This window comes from Musa acuminata, chromosome BXJ2-6 (assembly GCF_036884655.1).
Source record: "Musa acuminata AAA Group cultivar baxijiao chromosome BXJ2-6, Cavendish_Baxijiao_AAA, whole genome shotgun sequence".
Taxonomy (NCBI): Eukaryota; Viridiplantae; Streptophyta; class Magnoliopsida; order Zingiberales; family Musaceae; genus Musa; species Musa acuminata.
Genome location: NC_088343.1, coordinates 32,504,606 through 32,530,735, shown reverse-complemented (window position 1 = coordinate 32,530,735; position 26,130 = coordinate 32,504,606). Strand labels below are relative to the sequence as shown.

At 38.7% G+C, this 26,130-nt stretch overlaps 1 protein-coding gene across 4 annotated transcripts; it reads right to left on the bottom strand.

Annotated features, from left to right (window-relative positions):
• Positions 1-116: 116 nt before the first annotated feature.
• LOC103988737 (tyrosyl-DNA phosphodiesterase 1) lies at positions 117-26,130 on the bottom strand. 4 transcript variants are annotated; one of them, XM_065113542.1, is made up of 16 exons: positions 25,953-26,130; positions 24,094-24,279; positions 23,560-23,832; positions 20,474-20,692; positions 18,720-18,780; positions 9,198-9,274; positions 8,854-9,108; positions 6,607-6,696; positions 4,533-4,667; positions 3,275-3,424; positions 2,057-2,160; positions 1,310-1,363; positions 1,138-1,228; positions 691-771; positions 487-619; positions 117-401 (listed from the first exon to the last, which is right to left on the bottom strand). In XM_065113542.1, the coding sequence occupies exons 1-16, from the start codon at positions 25,965-25,967 to the stop codon at positions 304-306; spliced, it is 2,022 nt and encodes a 673-aa protein (XP_064969614.1). In that variant the 5' UTR covers positions 25,968-26,130; the 3' UTR covers positions 117-303. The 4 variants fall into 4 exon arrangements, 3 of the variants coding, with proteins under 3 accessions (XP_064969614.1, XP_064969613.1, XP_064969612.1); XM_065113541.1 differs by having other exon boundaries at positions 117-619; positions 23,560-23,666; positions 23,751-23,832; XM_065113540.1 differs by having other exon boundaries at positions 117-619.

The following is a 26,130-nucleotide window of genomic DNA, read 5'->3' as shown; positions in this document are numbered from 1 at the left end:
AAAGGAAAATTGAACGATGGATGATGATGATGAACGAACCAGATCAGATTGAAAACCAGTATTCATCGTATCTTTCCGCGAGGCATAAGGTTGCGAGAACTTGGTATCCATGGAACTGGAGTCGTGATTTAGGCCCCCACAACGGGACCTAACCTAATACAGTTTGATTCAGAATCAGTGGTGTCACAAGATTAAGCTTCATGCGGTTGCAATTAAAGCCACTCTCTCTCTCTCTTGAACGACACATCTTCGGGGGCCTTCCTCCTGCTCACGCCTTCCCTTGCAAAGCAGGAACCAAGGTGGTCAAGTGTCTTGTTTCGCATACAGCTGAACATGGCGCGGCCACACCTGACCATACACATCCTTCTTGGTATATCGCCTGTCCCACGACCATGGCACATCTGCACATAAACAAAGAAAGATGAATCAATTTAATTTCCTTTTTAAATCTGAAACTAAGATGGAGGAGGACATAGAATAATACACCTTCGGAGGTGTACGGTTGAGGAGGGAGTTGATATGGCACGGGTAACTGTATCACTTCAGAGGCATCATCATTTAAGCAGAGAGTTGCCAGACTCCAAGGCTTGGAGGAGGAGGAGGAGTTCTCATGTGCTATCTATCAACAAAGTATGTTTTAGAGCATGTCGAGTAGCTACCATGGTTCAGATCGTTCAAGAGTGAATTTACCTGTTCCGTTCCATCATTGCCTGCGCATGAAAACCAACTCCCAAGGTCCTTCACACAAGCAGGCAAGAATAGTACCCCCAACTGCCCAAAAAAAAAAAAACAGGATCAATCATGGCATGAAAATATAAAGACCATACCAACAGATCACCTCTTTCTCTATAGCAGGAAATATGCAGTGAAGATGGAGTAGATTAACTGAAGGAAAAACCTGTGAGAAGTTAAACTAACCATCCCTCCTTGTAAACTTAATGGTTCACTTATATGTCTTCCACCCTTGTGGTTTCCTCACGTCACCTTGGTCCAAGATGATGCTACGTTCAACTAAGGGTAACGTAACAATGTAATGTTCTATATGCATGTGTGTGGTGAAACATCAAAAATATTACTTGTTTGCCTATTGGGCACTAAACCAAGAGAAGCTTAAGAATGCTTACAGAAAGAACTTACCTCATAAGATCGTATCATTAGTTGGGAATTGTTCTTCTGTAATGCACCCCAAGCAGCTTTGCTTAGATTTGCCGAAGTAAGCAGAAACCATCTGTTTCAATACATCAAAAATTCAAATTGATATTTCAAAATGACTTTATATTGTAATGAGTGATGAAAAATGGGTACTTACGCAAGGTTCTGACCATTGTACCGAGTGTACGTTTTTATATGAGGCATTGCACGACTGTTCCATCAAAGTATATGCAACGATTCATGAAAATGTCATACAATTTCAAAGAATTATATGGAAAACAAAGCATATTGATGATGTATGCATATATGTATATGCATGCATTCAAAATGAAAAACACCACCAAGGTTGAACTAGAATGTTACCGAGGATCACCCTTGTCATGTAGATCATTGTACATTGTGCAATACATGCTATTCACAATCCAAAGGTGACTTCTTTATCTCCACTTTCTATTTTTTTTCCTACCTTTACTATCTTCTATCTTCTCTCCCCATTTGTTGTCATACTGAGGCAGTAGAAGCTGCCCATATAACCAAAATTTCTCCCTTTACGAAGTCTCATTTAAGTAACAACTGCTTTAATTTAGGAATTAAATGAGACATATTCATGCGGATTGATGTTTCTTCCCATATAAAATTGTAGACTTTTAGTACTTCTTATAATTCTGTGCAAGGTGATCTGACTAATTGACTGCCTAGCGCCTATACATCCAGTAGTATCCTGTTCACCCTTCTGCCACCTACAGTTTTCCGAAATATTGCAAACAAACCTTGTAAATTAGAGTAAAAAACATAGAAGCTTTCATATAGACCTATCAACTCAAAGATAAGCTAAAATAAAGAAACCCTTTAAATATTTGGTTTCATATATTCAAATGATCAAATCTAAAGTAAAAGGCCATACCAGCGACCTACATGGTTAGCCTTCCATTTCGTCCAATATTTTTTTAGAAAATCCTTCTCTACATTCTTTTGTGGGCTTGGAATTGCATTGCCAGCCGCATAACCCTGGGCGTGGAGCAGTGTATAAAGTACTTAAGAATTAAATAAGAGTGAAGGTCCATCAAATCCATAGAACAAATGCCAATAAATAGGTGACTGTAAGAACTCAGAGGTAACTAATTGACTAAATCCAAATCCAATTAGGATTAGATCAAGTATTATCATTTCTCTTGAACATTAATAGTTGCCTAGTTGATTATCATTTCACATTAGATCTCAACCATGCCCCTTTTTATATATATTTGAGGTCTCTTCCAAGTCTATTCCCTAGTTTTTTCCACATCAGCAGATTTAGGAAAAAGGGTGGCTCACTGGAGTAAGAATAAAAATACAAGCACATACCTTGGCTTAATTTGCAATGACAAAAGGTAGACACACAGAAGAGATATCAGAGAGAAATGAACCAAAAGAAAGAAGAGGAGGTAGTGTCCTGTTGTACTTGATATTTCTATTTAAGCAGTATAATAATGTAAAAGAGAAACAAAAGGGGGTTACCATTCTTCTCAATTTTTTACAAATAATAAATGGAAATAGCTATCACTTTAACTTGCCTCTTATATCCACTGGGCTAAATGATTCATCCCAAATAATAATTATGGCCAAACTTGAGCTTCATTTTCTGTATAGCTGACTTCACCATGAGATCCAGCGATTTGGCATACTTTTTAGTTTTTAATGTTAGTTTATATGCAGGTCATAGCTCATTTCAGATCAGTCTAACATATATAAGATCTAAGATATCACTTTGGGACCTTTAAAATAACTGAAGCAAGTGTAACTAAACAGTAGCACTTTTAAGTCAATTTTAGATCCTTCATCCACCAATCAGTAGCACTTTAAGTCAATTTTGCCTTAATGGTAATTAGCACGCTTCCTTAATAAAAGTACACAGCAAACTAACTAAAGTGATTTTATGCAGCTTTCCTTCCATTCTATCATTCACGTGGTTGTGTGGAATCTCTCTCATATACATATGGTGGATCTCATACCAGGAAGGCTAAATAATGAAGAAAAACAGATCAGGATAATGACTATAACAGAACAACTAATTATGACATGGACAAAGTACATTGATGGACTGCAGAAAAATAAATTCCAATATAAACTTCGGCAGTAATACCTCAATGGAGCATCTGACATCCTCTACAGTTGGCCAGATTATGTGAGGTTTTCCAATCCCCAGTGGAGATTTATCACTTGAAACACCTGAGGACATGGACACTGTTAACTCAGACAGCCACTTCTCATCCAGAGAACCAAGAGAGGAAAACTGCAATACAAAAATGACATGTTACATTTCTGTCAGAAATCCTCCAAGGCTGCCATCAACTTCATAAAAACAAAAATTGGTGATCATGTAAATAAGTTATCATAAATCAAGTGGAATCAGACGATAGGGAAAAAAAATAATGGCACCAACAAGGATTGCCAAATAGTGTATTGAATCCATGCAAGTCCCCTCTTACACTGCTACAGTGCCTGTAATAAACCAGACTGTTGGCACACTTGGCATGGCTACTGGTTCAGCCAAGGCATGTTAAACCAGTAGAAGAAATATCTCCAATATTTTTTTTTTGTTTTTTGATTCTTTTGAAAATAACTGATCATAGAATAAACTTGTATGTAGAACATAACATATACAGCCCATGACCATATGTAGAATTTAGGACCAGAATAACATCTCATCAGTATATATCCCAATTGAAAGGAAACCAACATTTGACATTGAATTGTAACTAGATGAAAAACAATACATGATGACCTGGGACATCAACATGAACGATAAAAAAAAAAAACCTTCACTTGATCAAGGGTCTAAGCCACTGCACTACCCCCAACTTGAAAACATATGGGACATTTTAGGGAGAACTGCTCCCTCCATCTCAGCTGCTTTCCCTGCGATCAGCACAAGCTGCTGCTGACCTAGCCTACCTTCCTGATTGAGTTGCAGAGCACATGAAAAGGAGAATCCTTCTCTGAATTCACTCCAATGATTCAAACATAATATAGCCTATATGATATAATCATATAAGCCCAAAACCACATCACATAGAGGGAGGCTAGAGATTCTAAAGGCACCAATATCAACTTGATATTAGACTAGTGTCACTGAAATGCCATATCAATTACTAATCTTGGTGAAAATCTATCTCGTGGCTTACCTAAACTGCCTTTTGTAAGCTATGTCAAAAGCTAGATACTATCAAGTGTCCAAAAAGAAGCTGACACTAGAAAAAAAAAAGCAGAGATTGTTCAACATCCACATATTTTTGCATGTGCAATAAGTCATTAAAGAGAATATACAGAATAAAGCTCACAACATACATACACCGAAATGTACAATGAAACAAAAGCTGTATAAAACAAACTGTTGTCACCTGATATATAAGAGGGGATTTACAAAATTCTTTGTCAAATATACAATTCCCAAGAACACTTCGTAACTTCATATGCCCCCACTTGTTCAAATTAGCACCCGTATGATATCCAGGAACTGATGCAATCAACCTCACCTGATAGTAAAAAAAGGTACCATTCCAAGATACTAAGATCTAAATACTATAATTACATAGATCTCAAGACACAAAAAGATACAAATAGAAGTTTTAAAATCCCAATTCATAAAATTGGAACTTGATGAAAAAGCATTATTCCTGACATCGAAATCTTTGTGAGTTGCTCACCATAATGTGAAAGCAACATCATAGTTGGCACATAGAATTTATCAAACAAGTATTATGATGAAGTCCAAAACCATAGTGATTTGTTTACCATAAATAAAACTTATAGTACATGTGAAACAATCATTAAGTGGTTTGACCAAAACAAGATAAATTAATGAACTAGAGAATTTACAAGAAGCCTCCAAAAGAACTAATACAGAGTTGAGACATAAAAACCACAATTTCAGAGAAGTAATGAATTTCTCTATAATTTACTCTTGAAACTAAAGGCAAACGGACATACAAGTCCAAAGGAAACACAGAAAAAAAGAAGGGTCAATTCAGACTTCCTAAACACTATGGTGATATCACAGTTCAACATAAATTTGCTATCAAGTTTAGTTTTAGCTAACTATAAATGCATCTTACTATATAAGATTCTGTAACCGGAATATGATGCTTATGCAATGTCCATAGAACATTTTCTTTAAAGTCTGAATAGTAGTTTTAAAACCAACCATACAAACCTACACATAATTATGCAGAGATTATAAGATAGTAGGCATCCTTAAACATTGGTAGAGGCCTCTATCCAAAGAATGACCATATAAAACTTTAAAGTCTGATAGTAGTTTTAAAACCGACCATACAAACCTCTACACAATTATGCAGACATTATAAGATGTAGGCATCCTTAAACCTTGGTAGAGGCTTCCATCCAAAGAATAACAGCTTCTGTATGAGATTGGGTTTTATGCCAGAATGGTGGATAATGACAAGGCTATCTCTAGCTAGGAGGATGGCTAATCCCTGCTGTCAAAGCAACTATTTACTGCAGTAGTTATTTAAGCCATTATGCTCGGACACCTTTTCTTTATAGGTGATGGGTAGGCAAGGAAACCCCAATGTTCACATATGACGGTTTCTGTGATCAACAGTATGAAATATCTTTGTGAACTAAAATATTGCTAGTCAAATTAATTTGGAAGAAAATACAATATAATCATCACAGTAAGGTGAAGCAAGATATAATATTTTTGCTATGGAAATAATACATAATAATTGATGGGAGGGAATATGATGTATTTTGATGGCAAATACAATGGCACACAAGAAGATAAAATAATATGATCAAACTAAGCCATTGGCTTGGACGTTGGTCATGGAACTAAAAGAAAAAAGAGAATGCAACACTAAGGAAAATCGACCAGGCTACGCCCCATGTGATCACCTCAACTATCTCAGATCCACCTTAAGAAGAATGAGTGACACATAAGATGATATTACATGGAGACAAGTTAGACTGGCAATAGATAGTGACAACTCAATAAGAAGTCAGGCTATGAATCAAGGATATAAAATTTTAAATGAAACTATCAGACATGAAGAAAGGGTGGATGATTAGAGAGATTGGAATATTAGATTGATGTTTAGAATATCGAGATAGAAAGAACACTACGAAAAGATAGTCTGGCTTAAGAATAAATATTTTTGTAACAATTTGACTAATGGCATGTCCATCTTCAACAAGGATCTAAAGAACAGGATATGATATGCACTAGAATCAAGAAAAAGGAAATTATGACTAAAATCGAATAATTTTAATTGACTTTCTACAATTTTTAGTATTTGGAGTATATTACATTGATAAAAATGACAACACTATAATCATGCTCATGCAGTTAGCTTGATTTTGTCGAAGACCTTATGACATATTCCAGAATATAAATAACTGTATATTCTAGTAATCCAAAATCATTTATTGACATGAGGAAAGTAAAAAAGATACCATTGCACTGCTATAATCGAACTTCCTGAAGAAAGATGCATTGATGCTGACATTTCCAACTGCAGGTAGCTTGGCAGTAAACTCAGGCAACTGAATGTTCATTTACAGAAGTAATTAAGTTAGATTGTGCTGTCTTAAACCCAACAAAGCACATTAAAAAGAAAAGCTTACTACTTAAGATAGCACATATTTGCAATGCAACTGAACATGTTAAAGATGAATGTTAATTTTATATAGGAGTCATGATTATGACAATGGTTAAAACCAGAATGAGCTTTATAAATGGTAATAGATAGAAAACGTAGCAAGAATGACAAAACTAATCTAGAACGAAGTATATCATTTCTATGAAGTAGAGAAAGAACCCATTGCAATCTAGAAAATTGTGGAAACTTTCCATGTAACAGAGGAAAATATATTTGCTGCTATTTACACTTCTCAAGCTACTTATATGATTTTTCACAAGGGTCCTCCTTTGCCATGTATGCACATTGCTGCAAGATACACGCATACCAATGACTGATAAGTGATATCTTGGACGAATATTACAAGATCCCTCATGCAGATTTTTGCCATGCCAAATACATGCTCACTAAGCATAGCACCATATCACTGAATGGGGTTTTCCTATCCTTATTTTTGAAATGGCATAGCTACTGGCACTCTCATTTTGGGAGGATGAGAAAAGCTAGGAGACAATTTTTCCATCACCAATCCACAAAGTTTATTTCTGCTGTTTCATCCTTCGTCTATAAACAAAAAAATGATGAAGATTTGTGTCTTCAATCTAATCCCTCAGGCAAATGGGTGGATGTCCTTGGATCTAGCATCTACTCACCCATTCATTAGTATGCAAGAAGGACACAGATTTAGAAGAAATTTTTGGGCAGTTTGGTCCCAATATATCAAAGAATGAACAGAACAACAGCGGATGTCAAAAATCTAACATAGAAAGACTTCATGAATTAAGATGAAGCAGATAGCCAATTAATAAAATTTCAAAAAGAAGGTCTGGTTTCCCCAATTTTCCTTCTTTTTGTGAAGCTCTAAAGGCATTCTTAGTGGAAGACTTCCACCAGCCTGGTCACTTTATGCTAGGATGCCTTTCTAAAGAGGGGTGCAGTCATGCTTCCATCCATTCATCCATGCCTCTAAAGTTCACTGAGTGCTTGGCATATTCCTGCTACATTTAACGAGGCTTTCTGAAGACAGTCCACTTAGCATCACCTACTGTCCTCTTCATCTTTTTTGTTTTTTCACCGTGTGCTTGAACTTCATCCAGGAACAAATAAGAGATAACTGATCCAAACTATGAGAAGTCAAACTCATGCAGTTCAGTTAAAGTGACAGCTGAAAAGAGAAGTACAACCCCTTGCAACTGGCATGACCAGTTGTGTTCTGCTCAAATGCTTACAGCCCATTTTCAACAACATCATCTCTCACAAACAAAATTAACATAGGAATTACTTTTTATCTAACCATATTTAAGCTGAAACTATCAAACACATGACCCAGTTCAAGCTTCATCTATTCTTGGCCAAAAGCTTTAACTGACAAATCCATAACTAAGATTGTTTAAAGACTCACCCTAGATGTAATCTAGTGATTAGTGAAATTTTGCTGCAGATATCCCTCTGCAGGAAGAACTTCACCAATCTGCGAACTGGTGAATCGCAAATGGTGGAAGGAATTGTAACTTGCATCAACTGCTGAGTTAACAATTATAACACATTGCATCTAGCTCAATAAACACTAAAAATGAAAAGCCTTTAAAAGAGTAATTATGCTACCTATGAAAAGGTAAAATATTTTGACATAGACACATGATCATAAATTTGAATAAGTTCTTAATGCTATTTTAAAAACTTAGTTATCAACAAGCAAATAACAGAGATGAAACAAGATAAAAATAAGACAATACATCAACATGAAAATATCATCTTTTAATGCTTGATAAAAATGTATTAGGATGAGAAACACCAAATGAAGGGAAAGGAAATTAAAAAAATAAGCTGATTTATTTATAGGAAGATAGAAAGTAGAAAGCATACAAATTATGAAAACCATGAAGATCTAAAAGATATGTCCTACCACAGAACAAATGAAACCAGAAAGATAATACGATTATTTCAACTGCATTATACTGTATTTGGAAAAAACCAAGAAAAAGAAAGTCTGCAGATAAACCAAAAAAAGTCAATATCCAACTGCTGTCACGTGTTAACAAACAGTCATCAAATACTTTACCTTTAGCATCTTGAGATAATCAACCAGGTCATTTTCAAAAAAAGAATCCTTGCATGAATTGTTGTCTTTCCAAGGGAAGTCTTGCACCCACAATCCCTGGGTTTTGTTATTCCAATCAACATAGATTAAATTTGCTGTGTGCACAACAACACGAACTCCACTGTGATATACAAGAAGCATGAATTTGGAATGGTGTGTTCCATATGCTATAGGAAGTGGGGGCTTGTGAAGGACCCAATTGGCAGGTTTTACTTTCTGTTGTACCACATTCACAGATTTGTCAGTGTACGCAACAAGGAAAAGATCAGAAAGAGTGACAAATACACTATAGACAGGATATATACCTTAAGGTGATCTTCTGTAGCACCACTTTCTCCATGAACAACAAGGACATGTGGGACTTTCCTCAAGCTTGGGCATGCTACAAATGAGGAAAATTTGTATTTCTTATATAACAAGCTTGGCATGTTAGCCTGTGTAAAATATAACCAAACAAAAAAACAGTTGCATGGGACATTTAAATTGTTTCCTAATCAATCATCCAAAGTGCAAAGGAGTCAAGTTTAATAGTAGTTGTAACTAGTCATTGAAAAAAAATTATATTTTTTTTCTTTTAGAGAAAATTACATCACACCCCTTTCTTGTCAAAAATTACATATATTATAAGCTTAATTGAGATTAATTTTGACCTAAAATGTCAGCTACATGTTATATGAAGCAAAGTTCGCAATACCGTACCGTACCGGAGTTTCGACCTGGGCTCGGTACCGGTACAGTACGATATACCGCTCGGTACACCCAGGTGTACCGAGCGGTATATTCAAGCGTGCCGAGCACGATAGCAGTGCTACAGTGATGCTACAGTACCGGACCGGTAACAGGCGGTCCGCGTACCGGAAGCCTGTCGGACCGGTACTGCAAACCATGATATGAAGTGCCTACCAAAGGATAACTTCTCAAAATGTAAAGGCAAATGAAAACATTCTCTTTGTCAAGGTTCTTAATTTTGTACCATACCAGCATTTTGAGTTTTGCTCGATAAAGTATGGTACGAGCGTACCATACCTCTTGGTGTGTGTGTGTATATATATATATAATATAAAAATATATAAAAAAAAGAAAAACGAGGTGTACACTAACTCGATGATGTCGTCTCTTTTTCTTCTCCTCATCGCGTCAAATAAGAAAAAGGAGAAGGCGCAATCCTCATCGCGTCAAAATATAAGGCGAACCGGTACATACCGCCCAGCACGAGCGGTTTCATTCAAAATTAAAACCCTTGCTCATTGTTATGTTATTACTTTCTTTTCAATTGTCTCAATTACTACTTTTTGATGCACTTACAAGGACATGCATTTGATATAAATAATTAGAGAAATAAGTACAAGTAATGGTTCTGATATATTATCTTTATAATCAGCCTAGTCTCCACATAAAAAATAAAATCAATTTTACCTTGTACTTTAGTTTGTTTGCACCATTAGGCTGCAATTTGAGTGGTTACGACATGAAGAAACACATGATTTCAGCTGATGCATAAGAATTTCCATCACAACTTATATTTCGGCTAGCTTTACTTGTGAATAACTAGCCAAAGTCGTAAAAAATTTGGCCAAAATTCTGCAACCCAATTAGGTGTATTTTTATTCTCCCATTCCTCTTAAAACCTTCATGGACCGTGGCCCATAACCCCATAATTGTCTTCCTCATGATGCCCAATTCCAATTACCAAAAACCAAGGGCACTTCATCACTGATGATCCACCTCTAGCTACGATGACCACACCACCCCCACCCTCAAGACGAACACAAATTGAAGTTTTTCAAAAATTGATATCACAACCTTAGGGTATTAAATTATTTTTGTCATTTCTATCGTTTATTTTCCCCCTTTTTCCACTATGTTGGAGACAACTATCTGTTATCCTAGCATGCCTTGGTGTATCATGTCACCACAGAATAGGACATTGCACATATCAATCCAGCCAAGAACTACCAGAGTAACCAGACAAACACAGTGAATCCTTGGTCTGCTTCGTCAATTGTTAAACAATTTATTGGACTATTCGAGTTATGTTTAGATAGAATAGATATGGTCCCAATAGAATATTATATGAAAGTGAAAGCAACGGAACAAACAAGGGAACCTGTTCCAGAAAGAGAAAGTATTCACATGGAATATAACATATGAATGATAAGGTATTTTAGAGAGACAGGTTAAAGGAAGACAGGGCCACACTAAAGTCTCCTCAGGCGAAGAAAAGCATTAGAAAAAGATCAAGCTACTACAACAGCAACTGCTACTAAGGAATGAGATGCAGAATGAACACAAGCACCAACATCCTCAACAAGACTGGAAGACTAAACAAGGGATGACACTCGGTATTCAACAATAACAGAAAGATACTTGTCACGGGGCTCCTGCCGCTACACATTATATGTGACTCGGGGCCCCTATCAAATCATATAAGTGGAGGTAGGCAAGCTAGTCCAGAAAAGAGAGAGGCAAGCTAGTCCAGAGTCGAGGTCGGAAAGTTGCGTTCGGGCTAGAGAGGTTGGGGCAGACAATAAGAATGGAATGGGAAGATCTGAGAAAAACAATCAAATCACAAAAAAAGTGAAAGAAAAGTACAATTGCTCCTTGGCTTTTCCCCTCCTAAATTCTATCTGTTCTTATATAGGATAACTGATTCCACAGCCAATCTTCATGAAGTTATAGGAGGGGAGTTACTTGCCTACTAGTCTGCTTGCCCGGCTTTAACACCAGATAAGGAATTTCAAGCAGAAGCCTTATGCGAAGTAGGTGCAGGAGCCAGTACCATCTTCTACTGACTTTTGAGACTTGAACTTACACTCCAGCCACTGAGTCTGGGCCTTATGAGGATGACCTTGGCCCTTGTTCTTTCCTGAACCTACCACTACTCCGGGCTTTCTACCTAGATAGATTTCCGGAACCAGCTTTATACCCAGATTTATAGTGTCCTTTCTAACCCGCTGACAAAGAGAATCATGCTTCCACAAGTGAATTAGTAAATAATAAATAATAATAATAATAATAATAATATTATTATTATTATTATTATTATTATTATTACTATTATTATTATTATTATATATCATGGTTTGCAATACTGTATCATACTGCTCGGTACGAGAGGTACGTACCAGTCCAATAGAGGACTGGTATGGCCGGTACATCGGTACATCTTAGTGTACCATGTGTCAATACGCTCAGTACATACCATACCGACAGTTGATCGATACAACGGTATGATATGGTATTATATATGTATGTGTGTATATATACATGTATGTATGTATGTATGTATATATATACATGTATGTATGTATGTATGTATGTATATATATACATGTATATATATATATATATATATATATATTTATATTTATATTTGTATATGTATATATGTATATGTATATATGTATATGTATGTATGTATGTATATATATATATGTATATATATATATATATATATATATATATATATATATATATATATATATATATATATATATATATATATATATATATATATATATATATATATATATATATGATAGAATCATGCTTCCAACCGGTGAACATTCATCTAAAAGCCCTTCAAAAGAAGCATCAGAAAGTGAAAAAAGCATGAGAAAGTGTTCCCACGTTGTATTTCATACTCACTTCAGAAACAGTGCATATCTTATAAAATAGTCGGTTTTTTATATGCATTACATAGCTGTTAGAAAGTAGAAAATGTGTCTGGATCACTCAACGAAACTTCATAACATGAAATTCTCTTGATTTATTAAAAAAATCTCTTGGTTTCTAATACTTAGCCTACTTACATTCAGCATATTCCCAAATAAGGAGTTAAAGAGAAATATCCTATAAACAATTAAATGAACAAAGACTTGCCAAACTAATGTGAGAATTTTCTAGTCATTTAGATATCCATGTTTCAGCCAGAATTAATAACAAAACTAAGGTCAATTAGAATATTCATAACACGAAACCTCTTTATTTCTATGAATGTTCTTTCCCATAAGGATTTTAATTTTGAATGATACCGCCCGTACCAGGCAGTACCGTTGATTGGGGCTGTTTCCAGTGATTTAAAAAGCGCTAGGCGCCAAAAGGCGCCGAGGTCCAAAAACACCCGAGGCTAAGCGCTTGCCCAGGCACTCGCCCGAGCGAAGCAAGGCGCTAAAATATAAAAATATATAATATAATTAATAAATATAATTATTTAAAATTTTAAATAAAAATATGCTATTAAATTAAGAAAATCTAAGATACAAAATCACAATGTCACATTAACAAAAAGTTTCAAATAAATAAAAATTAACAGTATTAAATCAAAATAATATATTATTAATCTATTAACAGTATTGAAAATTAATCATTTCAAATAAACTTAATAATATTAACAATATACAGTATACGTATACTGTTAAAAGCAAGTGTAAAGGGGTGCTGAGTCTGCTAACTGAGAAAAGAGGAAGCGGCAGCGACGAGCGGCGAGCAGCGGGAGCGGGAGCGGCGAGCAGCGGGAGGCGCGAGCGGCGACAGCGGCAGTGTTTGCGAGCAGCGACAGCGGTGAGCAACGAGAGCAGGAGCGAGAGCGAGAGCAGGAGCGACGAGCAGCGAGAGGCGCGAGCGGTGACAGCGGCAACATTTGCGAGCAGCGACAGCGGCGAGCAGCGGGATCGGGATCGACAGCGACGAGGGTTAGGGTTCGGTTGTCACTTATATCAATTTTAGTCATAGACCGAACTAGACCTAAAATCCTGGTTCGGTCGCCTTGGTTAACCCGGGCGCTCGCCCAAAGCGCCTAGCGCTTGGGCTCGGGCGAGCGCCCAGGCGGCGCCTGTTTAAAGCACGCCGCCTGGGAGATTAGCCAGGCGCTCGGGCCTCGCCTCACCTCGCCCGAGCGCCTTTTAAAATCGTTGGTTGTTTTCGCCTCGTTAACCAACCGTCGCCACCTGCTACCAAGCGGTATTAGCTGAGGGAGAAGGAAGAAGAGGGAGAACTTGAAGATCCAGGGCCGCTCTCCCTCGACGATTCCGATCCGTCGTCGCCCTCCCTCGTCGGACTATCACGAACGGTCGTCGGACGCCCACAACAACTCTGTTCAACGAACCGTTCGTCGTTTGTGTTTACATGTACAGCTGCGTGGCAGTATGTTTTGGCTTGGTTTTATGCCCTTTTGCTTGTAAAAATGTAAGTTCGAACAAGTTGCAGCGTTGCAGTGCGATTGCTCATCGAACCGAGCAAAACAGCCCAAAACAGCTCCGTTTTCGCGTGCCACGGGCTGTTTTCTGTAGCCTGCTGCCGCACGCAAAACATCAGCCATCTCAGCACCCTGGAACCACCCGGGTAGCACTATGGGGGATGGGGCTTTGGTATAGTGTCGGACTATCACGGCCTTAACTGGAATTGCCTAAGGCGTAAGGCACCCTTGCGGCAAAGACGCGAACTTAGCTTGCTTTGCCTAAGTCGCGAGGCACCCTTGCGACAAAGACGCGAACTTAGCTTGCGTTGCCTAAGTCGCGCTTCGCCCTTACGATTTGCGTCCGCAAAGATCAACCCACTTGCAACCTCTCGCAGGTCCCGAAGGACCTATAAAAAAGAGAAAGTTGATTAGTTCGAAGAACGCGCGACGGACAAGTCCCGACGTCTCGTGAAAAGGGGAAGCTTTACAAGCAATTCAACGAGCACCTTGCATGCACAAGAGAAAAGAGAGAGAAGGGGAAAACAATGACTTTAGAAGGTTGAACGAACAGCTGCAAGTCCACAAACAATGACTTTACAAGCAAAATGACTCAAAACCAAGACAAAACATACTGCCAAGCAGCTATACATGTAGATGAGAGCGACGAACGATTCGTTGAACGGAGTTGTTGCGGGTGCACGACGACCGTTCGTGACATTCTCCCTCACTTAAACTGTCGACACCCTCGTCGACGCTTGTTGGTAGTTGTTGATAATTGTTTCTTCATGTCGCAGGGCGTCTTCGGGCTCCCAACTGGCTTCAGTTCAGGGAAGCTTTCACCACTTCACCAAGTACTCGGTCTACTCAGCTCCATTGGGTAGCTTTATCTTGTGATCCGCTAAAATGGTTTTAACTCGCTTCTCGTAGGAGACTCTGGTGGGGGGTAGCCGAGTTAGAAAACTTCGGGAAGCATCTTGCGGATCCGAGTGGTAGGCTTTTAGGTTGCTGGCGTGAAGAACGTTGTGAATTTTGAACCACGCCGGCAACTGCAACTTGTAGGAGACGTTGCCTACCCTGCTGATAATTGGGAAGGGCCCTTCATACTTGCACACCAATCCTTTGTGGACTTTGTTCCTAAAGAATTGGAGTGATGCTGGTTGGAGCTTTACCAACACTAAATTGTCGACCTTGAACTCTTGCGATCTCCTTCCCAAATCTGCCCACTTCTTCGTCCTTTTCGCCGCCTTCTCCAAGTAAGCCAGCGCAATATCTGCATTTCGATGCCACTCCTTTGCGAAGTGGTAGGCTGACGGACTACTCCCAGTATACCCGATTGCCATGGTGTGAGGAGTTGACGGTTGTTGTCCTGTAATGATCTCGAAGGAGCTCTTGTTGGACGCAGAGCTCTGCTGCAAGTTGTAGGAGAATTGGGCAATGTCCAACAACTTCACGCAATCTCGTTGGTTGGCACTCACGTAGTGCCGAAGATATTGCTCCAGGAGCGAGTTTATCCTCTCGGTTTGGCCATCCGTCTGGGGGTGGAGGCTTGTGGAGAAGTATAACTTGGATCCCAACAATTTGAATAGCTTGGTCCATAATTGTCCCAGGAACCGAGCATCTCGATCACTGATGTTATTGTGCGGGACTCCCCAATACTTCACCACATCCTTCGTCATCAGCTTGGCCGCCTCCTCTGCTGAACAGTGTAGGGGAGCAACAATGAAAGTTGCATACTTTGAAAATCGATCGACTACCACGAGTATCGATCCGAGTCTCCCTACTAGTGGCAAGCTTGATATGAAGTCCAAGGAAATGCTCTCCCACGACCTTTCTGGTACGGGCAACGACTCCAAAAGTCTCACCGGCTTCCGTTGCTCCGCCTTATCTTGTTGGCAAGTGAGGCACATTCAAACATATTCCTCCACATCAGTCCCCATCTTCGGCCAGTAGAAGGCCCTCTCCACGAGAGCCAACGTCCGGTGAATACCTGGGTGTCCAGCCCAAGGGGAATCGTGACACTCTCTTAAGAGTTCACGCCTCAAATTGCCCACTCGAGGAACAAAAACCCTATTCCCTTTTGTGTACACGAGTCCCTCCTGGACCCAAAATCGTCGTGCCTTGCCTTCTTTGATGAGCTGCATCAGGATAACTGCCTGGGGGTCACTATACAGTCCATCCCTGATCCTGGAAAGGAAGTTGGAGTGCAACTGACTTGCTTGGCCTCTGCCCTCCAATTGTACGGCATTCATGCGCTCCACTTTCCAACTCAATGCATCAGCCACGACATTTGCCTTTCCAAGCTTGTACTCCATTGTCATATCAAATTCAGCCAGGAAGTCCTGCCATCGTGCTTGCTTTCGGGAAAGTTTCTTCTGCGTTTGAAAATAGCTCAGAGCGATGTTGTCTGTCCTCGGCACAAATCGCGATCCGAGAAGGTAGTGTCGCCTAACTCACAAACAATGGATCACCGCTGTCATCTCCTTCTCGTGCACTGGATATCGTCGCTCGGTCTCGTTGAGCTTACGGCTCTCGTAGGCCACCGGATGACCCTCCTGCATGAGTACTCCCCTAATAGTGAAGTCTGAAGCATCTGTATGGACTTCAAAAGGCTCTCCATAGTTCGGCAATTTGAGTACCGGTTCTTCCAGAACAGCAACCTTCAGATCTTGGAATGCTATTTCACATTTGTCAGACCACTTCCGAGACTGCTCCTTCAGCAACTCCGTTAGTGGAGTTGCACGCTTCGAATACCCCGCTATGAAGCGTCGATAGTAGTTGACGAAACCAAGGAAGGATCTCAACTCTGGCACCTTCTTTGGAGTTTGCCATTCCGCAATCGCTTGCACTTTTGATTTGTCCATCCGAATGGAACCATCACCGATTCGATGCCCCAAGAATAAGATCTTCGTTTGGGCGAAGTAGCATTTCTCCCTTTTCACGAACAAAGTGTTCTCCCTGAGAACCTTGAAAATTGTCCGAAGGTGCTTGACATGCTCCTTGAGCGTTTGACTATAGACGACGATATCATCCAAGTAGACAACCACGAACTTATCCAAATACTCCTTGAATAGCTAATTCATGAGAGTGCAGAATATGGTCAGAGTGTTGGTTAAGCCGAAAGGCATCACCAAGAACTCAAACGCTCCATACCTGGTCACACAGATAGTCTTCGCTTCATCACCTTTAGCAATGCGCACCTGCCAATACCCCGACCTAAGGTCGAGTTTTGAGAAATACTTGGTTTTGCCCAACTGGTCGAACAAGTCCGCAATGAGCGGGATGGGATACTTGTTCTTCATTGTCACTTTGTTGATGGCTCGATAATCGACGCATAGTCGAAGGCTCCCATCTTGTTTCTTCTAGAAGAGAACTGGAGCTCCGAATGGTGCTTTAGAGTTGCGGATAAGACCACCGCTTTGCAGTTCACCTAACTGCTTCCTGAGTTCTGCCAACTCTGGCAGGGGCATGCGGTAGGGTGGTCTAGCTGGAGGCATCACTCCTGGCTCCAGCTCGATATTGTGATCCACGCCTTTGCGTGGTGGAAGAGTCTTCGGCAACTCGGGTGGCATAACATCATTGAACTCTTTCAGGACGTTCGCCACCGCAACATGTTCTTGAATAGCCTTCTCGTCGAGTGGCTCTAGCTTCATAGCAGCCACGAATGTTAATTCACCTTTTCACACCCCTTTCTTCAGTTACAATGCCGATATATGTTGGGGTTCCTCCCATCATACACAGTGAGTTTAGGAACGGCATTGGCACCAACTTCGCCGCGTGTATGAACTTCATTCCAAGAATCACTTGGAAGTCGTCCAGTGGCACCGCCATCATGTTGGTGTTCTCGCTCCATGTTCCGATCTTGATGGGAACTCCCTTTGCCAACCCGGAGATTCGTCTGGCGTCCGAATTCACCGCCTTCATTCAACTTGGGCTCTTCTCAAAGATCAACCCAAGTCGCTTTTTGCGAGACGTCGGGACTTGTCCATCGCTCGCTCTTCGAACTAATCAACTTTCTCTTTTACAGGTCCTTCGGGACCTACGAGAGGTTGCATGTGGGCTGATCTTTGCGGACGCATATCGCAAGGGCAAGACGCGACTTAGGTAATGCAAGCTATGTTCGTGTCTTTGCCGCAAGGGTGCCTCACGACGTAGGCAATTCCAGCTAAGTCCGTGACGGGACGTTGTAGATGAGATGTCGCCTCTTCCTCGTCTGAGGTGATGAGGCATCGGTGCCGTCAGCGACTTCTCCTCATTTATGCGAGGAGAAGAAGCCTCGGCTGGGGGAAGAAACCGTTCCCCACATAGGGATAAGAAACGGGGCGACGTCGACTCCTTTTTTATTGTTTAACTTATATATATATATATATATATATATATATATATATATATATATATATATATATATATATATATATATATATATATATATATATATATATCGAGCGTTATGCTAAAGCGTACTGCTTGGTACGCTAGTACCATACCGTACCGAGCTGAGAACGAAACTCTGGTACAGTACGAAATTACAATCCTTACTTTCACACACTTTCACTATTCATGTTTATCATTTTCCCCAAATGAAGAGCTAGAGAGAAATATTGAATAATATATCAAATGAAAGGACCAGCATGTAAAGTGTGCAACTTACCAGAAAGCAACCAGTCTATGTCCACCATGTAATTTGAAAGAATAGCAACAAGCACGTTCCCCTGCTAAGCAGTGAATAAGTCAAACTCAATCCCTTTTATGAAACAACCTTACAATATTTGATTTGACTAATATTCCTTTTCCCTTCAAGCATAAATTTGCTAATATAAGATGAAAATACAAACGTATAACTAACTGAACAATGATACAATCTGAATTAAACCAAAAAAAACATGCATTTGCCATTTCAACTGTTCAACCCTACTCAATTGTTGCTACATTTAAATATAAAGTCATCCATCTAACAAACATATGATGAATTTTGATTCAGACTCCAATGGATTTCAATTGTTCAAAGCTGCTTAATCATTGATCTATTTACAATATAAAATCATCTATTTAATAGGAGTATGATGGGTACAAAAAGAAGTGTAAATCTTTAAAGACAATGAACAATGGAATTGGTTCAGATTTCTGCTGAGTAGGTTAGCGCGGCAGATGTAAATAATGGAATCAGATGTGGGAGAAATGTTGAGTAGAATAGATTCTAAATAAATTTTATCCCTATAACAGAAAATTCCTAATAATTTTCAGTTTTTCACCATAGTCTTCGACCAGGTCTTCATTTTTTTTTTTACTTTTCTGCCAGAGATCTAATTTTTAACTGAAACATAATTCCTTACAAGCTTGAAGACTTCTTATGAAATCCACTTTAGATGATTACTTGCTTTCCTATTTGAAGCTAACTCCACCCTTAAATTGAATGCAAAGTTTCTTGCTCTGCATTTTCCTTAAAATGGTCATCCAAGTGCATCTCAGTTAAACATGTCTCATATATCATTGAATCTTATAGTCCTACAAACTTTACTTTCACGAAGAGAGATATTATGCTGTCACGCAAGATAACGATGCCCTGCCTTGCAAATATTCTATGAGAAATAACCTATTCAGCCTCACCTTTTCGTTCAACCAAGATACTAGATGTTGCTTTTAAATATTTCTGAACCACACGTCTCAGTCATTCCTTCAATTCATTGCCTGATATTAAGTTGCAAATTGAAATAATCCTATTATGAAACCCTTGACTTAGAAAATCTATGGCGAATTTTGATGATTAAATGGATCTCTTCTATGCTCCAAATTGTAACTACTTATACTTTTAATTCAGCTTATTTTCCCTTTCCTCATTAAGCACCCCCAACAGTTACTTTTAATGTCAGTGTACCATGATGACTGATGTCATGTAATTCTCTCCAATGTATTGGTTTTACCCTTACCTAGACCTGCTAATGCCAATTAGATAAGTAAGCGTAGTCGTCACAGAGTATGTTTTCTCTATCAATTATTTACAAGTTCCAAGAGCTTTCTTAATTATTTGTAAAGTGTAGTCCCTTTTAGACCTGCCAAGTGCAGCCCAACCAAATTAAAGGTTTTAGATAAACAAGGACATAGGACAAATAAGACACGTTATGCATTCAAAATTAGGATATCTAATTATAAGTTTTTTCCTTGCTCTCTCTTTTTTGTCCTTCTTTGTCTTTTCCTTTTTTCCTTTTCTCTTCTCAGTGGATGCCTGTCTCAACTCTGAAACATTGACTCACACTGATGTCCCACACCAGTCCATCAACACATAAGAACCTAGTAGAAAAACAATTTTGCAATCCTTGGTGCTGGGAATACAAAAGCAATTAATGCATGCCATTTAGCCTGGTACAAACTATGTCAGATGAAGTAGAAGATACCAATAAAGCATACCTGTATGACATCTCCAATAGTAACTGAGGAGGAATTTGCCCATGCAGGAAGGCCTTGTACTTGCATGAGCCGAAATGTCAAAGATAATCTCTCTTTGGGAACCCTAAAATGACGAATGGCTTCTATGTCATCACATGATGTAAAGGAAGCTGTTTTGAACTGAGGATCACATGACTTGGAAGCCTCAGTCGAATTATCTTGTCTCAAGCCATCATTTTCCTGATAATACAAACCAGATAACACAAGGATCCAAATAGAAACAACTGACTCTGTTTAGCTTAGTCAAAAAAAAAGGGGCGGTAGTTACTTAATCAGATAAAACATCAAAAATCTACCTAGGTTATACATAAGCAGAAAGAAAAAAGAGAAAAGATAGAGCATCTTAGCAAGTTTTCCCAAGTAAAGGAGATATTAAAACAGAACAATATATGTCAACACCTTCAAACTTCCATGAGACAAGCAGATACAGTCATATAGATACTCCATGATACATATTTATAAGCGTGAGACAGTACCAGCTCCAAATTTCAAATGCATTATTCAATTGCAATCATATACTAGTTAGAGATGTTTTCTTAAAAAATAAATGAGCAGGCAATGCACAGGACTCCTGCAATGCCAGATCTAGAGAGCTCAGCATATGCAGCCTCACCTCTCCAAGTAGAAGGGCTGTTTCCAAGGGTAAAACCTGGTCAACCAGGTGGTAAAGACGCAGCCTTATTATGGCACCAACGCTCATCTTCTTCAGCTAAATCTCATCCAAAAGGTTACCTTAAGTGTTACAACAGGGAAGTTTGTTTGGTCTTCTAATAATCAACTGGTAACTATACAATGCCTTGGGAGTTGTCTTTTTGAGTAATCAATCACCATGATTCTAGGAGAATCTGGAATCAGGATCACTTATAATGCTGTTCTTCAACTTTGAGCAAATAACAAGCATTATCCAGATGGTCTACAAAAATATTTGAAATATGGACTTAATCATCACAAAGTTCCATATTAGTAGGCAAGAATTGGTAAACATTAAAAAGAACTAGTAATATTGATTTGTTGCAAAGGGTAAGTACTTAAGGCGAGATTTGAGCTCAGAACCTTACGATATACTGTCAGGATCTTTACCAGCTAAGCTAGCTGATAGCCTGACACCTTCAAAAAAAATATCAGACGAAGATTCAAACCCTCAACCTTTGATAAGTGGGGAAAATGTATTGGGTGAGAATTTGAACCCTCAACCTTTAGTAAGTGGGTCCGATACACCACCACCAGACCAATGTTTAATATGTCCAGCACCAAATTTCAAATGCATTATTCAACTGCAATCATATACTAGTTAGAGATGTTTTCTTAAAAAATAAATGAGCAAGCAATGCACAGGACTCCTGCAATGCCAGATCTAGAGAGCTAAGCATATGCAGCCTCACCTCTCCAAGTAGAGGGGCTGTTTCCAAGGGTAAAAACCTGGTCAACCAGGTGGTAAAGACGCAGCCTTATTATGGCACCAACGCTCATCTTCTTCAGCTAAATCTCATCCAAAATGTTCCCTTAAGTGTTACAACAGGGAAGTTTGTTTGGTCTTCTAAGTTCTAATAATCAACTGGTAACTATACAATGCCTTGGGAGTTGTCTTTTTGAGTAATCAATCACCATGATTCTAGGAGAATCTGGAATCAGGATCACTTATAATGCTGTACTTCAACTTTGAGCAAATAACAAGCATTGTCCAGATGGTCTACAAAAATATTTGAAACATGGACTTAATCATCACAAAGTTCCATATTAGTATGCAAGAATTGGTAAACATTAAAAAGAACTAGTAATATTGATTTGTTGCAAAGGGTAAGTGCTTAAGGCGAGATTTGAGCTCAGAACCTTACGATATACTGTCAGGATCTTTACCAGCTAAGCTAGCTGACAGCCTGACACCTTCAAAAAAATTATCAGACGAAGATTCAAACCCTCAACCATTGATAAGTGGGGAAAATATATTGGGTGAGAATTTGAACCCTCAACCTTTAGTAGAGGGGCTGTTTCCAAGGATAAAAACCTGGTCAACCAGGTGGTAAAGACGCAGCCTTATTATGGCACCAACGCTCATCTTCTTCAGCTAAATCTCATCCAAAATGTTCCCTTAAGTGTTACAACAGGGAAGTTTGTTTGGTCTTCTAAGTTCTAATAATCAACTGGTAACTATACAATGCCTTGGGAGTTGTCTTTTTGAGTAATCAATCACCACGATTCTAGGAGAATCTGGAATCAGGATCACTTATAATGCTGTACTTCAACTTTGAGCAAATAACAAGCATTGTCCAGATGGTCTACAAAAATATTTGAAACATGGACTTAATCATCACAAAGTTCCATATTAGTATGCAAGAATTGGTAAACATTAAAAAGAACTAGTAATATTGATTTGTTGCAAAGGGTAAGTGCTTAAGGCAAGATTTGAGCTCAGAACCTTACGATATACTGTCAGGATCTTTACCAGCTAAGCTAGCTGACAGCCTGACACCTTCAGAAAAAATATCAGACGAAGATTCAAACCCTCAACCTTTGATAAGTAGGGAAAATATATTGGGTGAGAATTTGAACCCTCAACCTTTAGTAAGTGGGTCTGATACACCACCACCAGACCAATGTTTAACATGTCCTTTAATTACCAAACCAATATTTAAGTACTAGAAACACCTATACAAAGAAAAACTTATCATCACAGAAATTATAGGTTCCCAGCTGCTAATTCCAGTCCGTGGAAAAGAACTGATTGGAGGTGTCCACAAAAGTGGTCTGAATTAACCTTGCAAGCTTCTAATTCAACATCAAGCCTGCAGATACTATTTTATAACTTATCTATCATTGATCCAGTGTCCTTAAAGTCATGACACAGAGACAAAGTCCTTTCCATCTTAGCATTCTCCATTTCCATTCCTAAAAATGGAGTAAACAGTACAGTTCAACCGGAAATAAAAAACAGAACCAAACATGAATCGATAATATATCCATTCATAATATATAGAAGATATGCTCATGCAAAAACAATCAACAGGCTAGAAAGAATGTAATAGATGGAAAGTAATTCAACTTGACACCTGCAAAGTACTTGAAGAAAATTCATATTCATCAGCTTGTCGCTTTCTTTTAATGACTGAAGTCTCACCATCACACTGTCTTTTTTCTATTTTTAAGACACTTGAATCTATTTTTGAAGATGATGCATATTCAGTTCCAGCCTTTACATACTTAAACATATAATGACCAGGAATCAACTCAATAATGTCACCATCATCAAGCTTCGCTTTCTCTTGGGAGGAGAGCTTCTTTCGTTGACCCCCACATCTGAATATTATTGGATTTGGTCCTTCCTGCAAGGCCAAGCAAAATCTGAACCAGAGAGCTAATAGAAAATCTATAACATCTAATTACCAAATTGGTAAAAAAATAAAAACTATAGGTTTGAATTCCTTTAAATCCTTTGGATTAATAAGATCTTATGAGAAATACAAGTAATAGCACAAGGTTAACAATATGCACGGTTGGGAGGTCACTAGTAAATTCTATCATCAATAATGATGGTTGGCAAATAGCTGTTGACAAATTTAATGTTGTCTAAGTTACATACGAACCACAACAACTTCCGCTGAGCCATCAAATGATGCTTGCAAGCTGATATGTTTGCGACTAACTCGCTTGTCAGAGACATTAAGGTTGTTGCGACCAACAAAATTAGCTCCTTCAAAAATTGGTACATTTGAGGCCAAACAGCCAGCAACAAGGTTTCTTTGACATGAAACTAAGGTACCAATTATCACCTGTAATATAAAAAACAGTAGTTACTGGAATCATATGCGATGAGCACAATGCAACAGATCAGCTACAAGTCTCATTTAAAACACAATTAATGTGTATATAGAAAGCACAAGAATTACATGATAATGCGTATTCAGCAATTTTTATTGAAATAAATCATGGAAGTGATGGTGCGATGATGGAAAACATCTAGGTGTGTGCTACAAGACCAATAAACTAACACCAAACTAAGGGTACCAATCATAAAGACATCCACTTCGTTCATACAATCATAAAATTTGTTTCCAAATAACAAAAGGCAGCCTAGTGGCCAGCGCACAAGACTCCCACTGCAGGATCAGATGTTTGTAACTGTATCCTCACATGTGAAGAGCTTGTTTCTTTGAATAAAGCCCATGATACCCAGGTTGAAAAGGTGTAACCCTACCATTGAACTGAGGTCCAAATTTGATATTTGAAAAACATTTTAACCATGTTTGGCTATACTGTAGCAACAAAGCAGACAACACGAACATGGTTGTTAGATTTTTGAGGAATATGCAGGGAAACCAAGATTTAATGGGACATGTCCATTATTTTCCACTCTTTGAAAAATGCATAACGCCACTGCTCATCCAAACAATAGAAATATTTGTTTGTTTTAAGATTGTAGGGATATGCATATAAAACCAATAAGACAAAGGATAGATCCATTGTTTTCTACCTTTTAAGCGCATGTATGTAAAATTTAACTATTGAAAAATATTTGTGATATCCATGATTTTCTCTTAAGTGATTAGATAAGTGGTGGGGGCTGACAAAACTCACCCCAACTATCAAACTGTATATGTATTGTACATTTTTATGGCATTTAGTCCATTTAACGTGCCTATAAGAGTTTACATGGTTACGGGTTTCTGAATAACCTGTGGTAGGATGACTGAGCTCAGGACGCACACTGATAAAAAATAAATTTGCCTTTCACAATTGTCACTCCATAACTAATCTTAATTACCAGATAAACTATCCAACTCATTATGGATACTTGATGATGATGGCTTCCTAAAGAGTAAAGAACGGAAAGCCTGAAAAAAGAAAACACATGAAAGCAAGAACGTGCAAAGTGATCCCAAAGATCAATTTAAACACAAGCCCTAAGAAAACAAGCTATAAAGATCCAATCTTTTCAAGAATTTATTGTCGACCTACATTGCTAGGTACAATGACCTTCTCCTCTTCAACCATGGCAGCGAAGATATATCAGAAAGGATTTAGAGACTCGTCGGTGGCACACATCATAGGTTAGAAACAATTAAAGGAACAAACGACAGAAAGCAAAATCTTTAAATATCAACGATATGTAGAAAAGATTTCACGGGAAAAAGAGAGCACACGTAGAGTGATACCAATGATCAACTAAAAGACAAGTCCTAAGAAAACAAACAGGATCCAATCTTTTCAAGAACTTTATTCTCGACCCACATTGCTTGGTACAAATGACCTTCGCCTCGTCTAACCATGGCAGCCAAAGACGCATCGTAAAGGCTTTAAAGACTTAGTTAAATGACACACATCAGAGGGTTAAATCAATAAAAGAAACGGTAAACTCATACAAACGAGTAAAATAAAATAGAAGCAATGTTTAATTTGAAACACTCAAAGAAATTAAGGCAAAGAAGATTTGCGAGGGAAGTACCCGAGACTCGGCCATGAGAAAAGAAGGTTGAAGAAGAAAAGCCTTCTCTTTTCCCCCTTCAGCAACAATCTGCGGCAATCGAAAGCGATCGAGATGGGGAGGGAACGGGAGAAACCCTAGGTCGCCCACCACCGGGGGAGCGCGCCGACGTCGCAGCGGCCACTCGACGAATTCATTC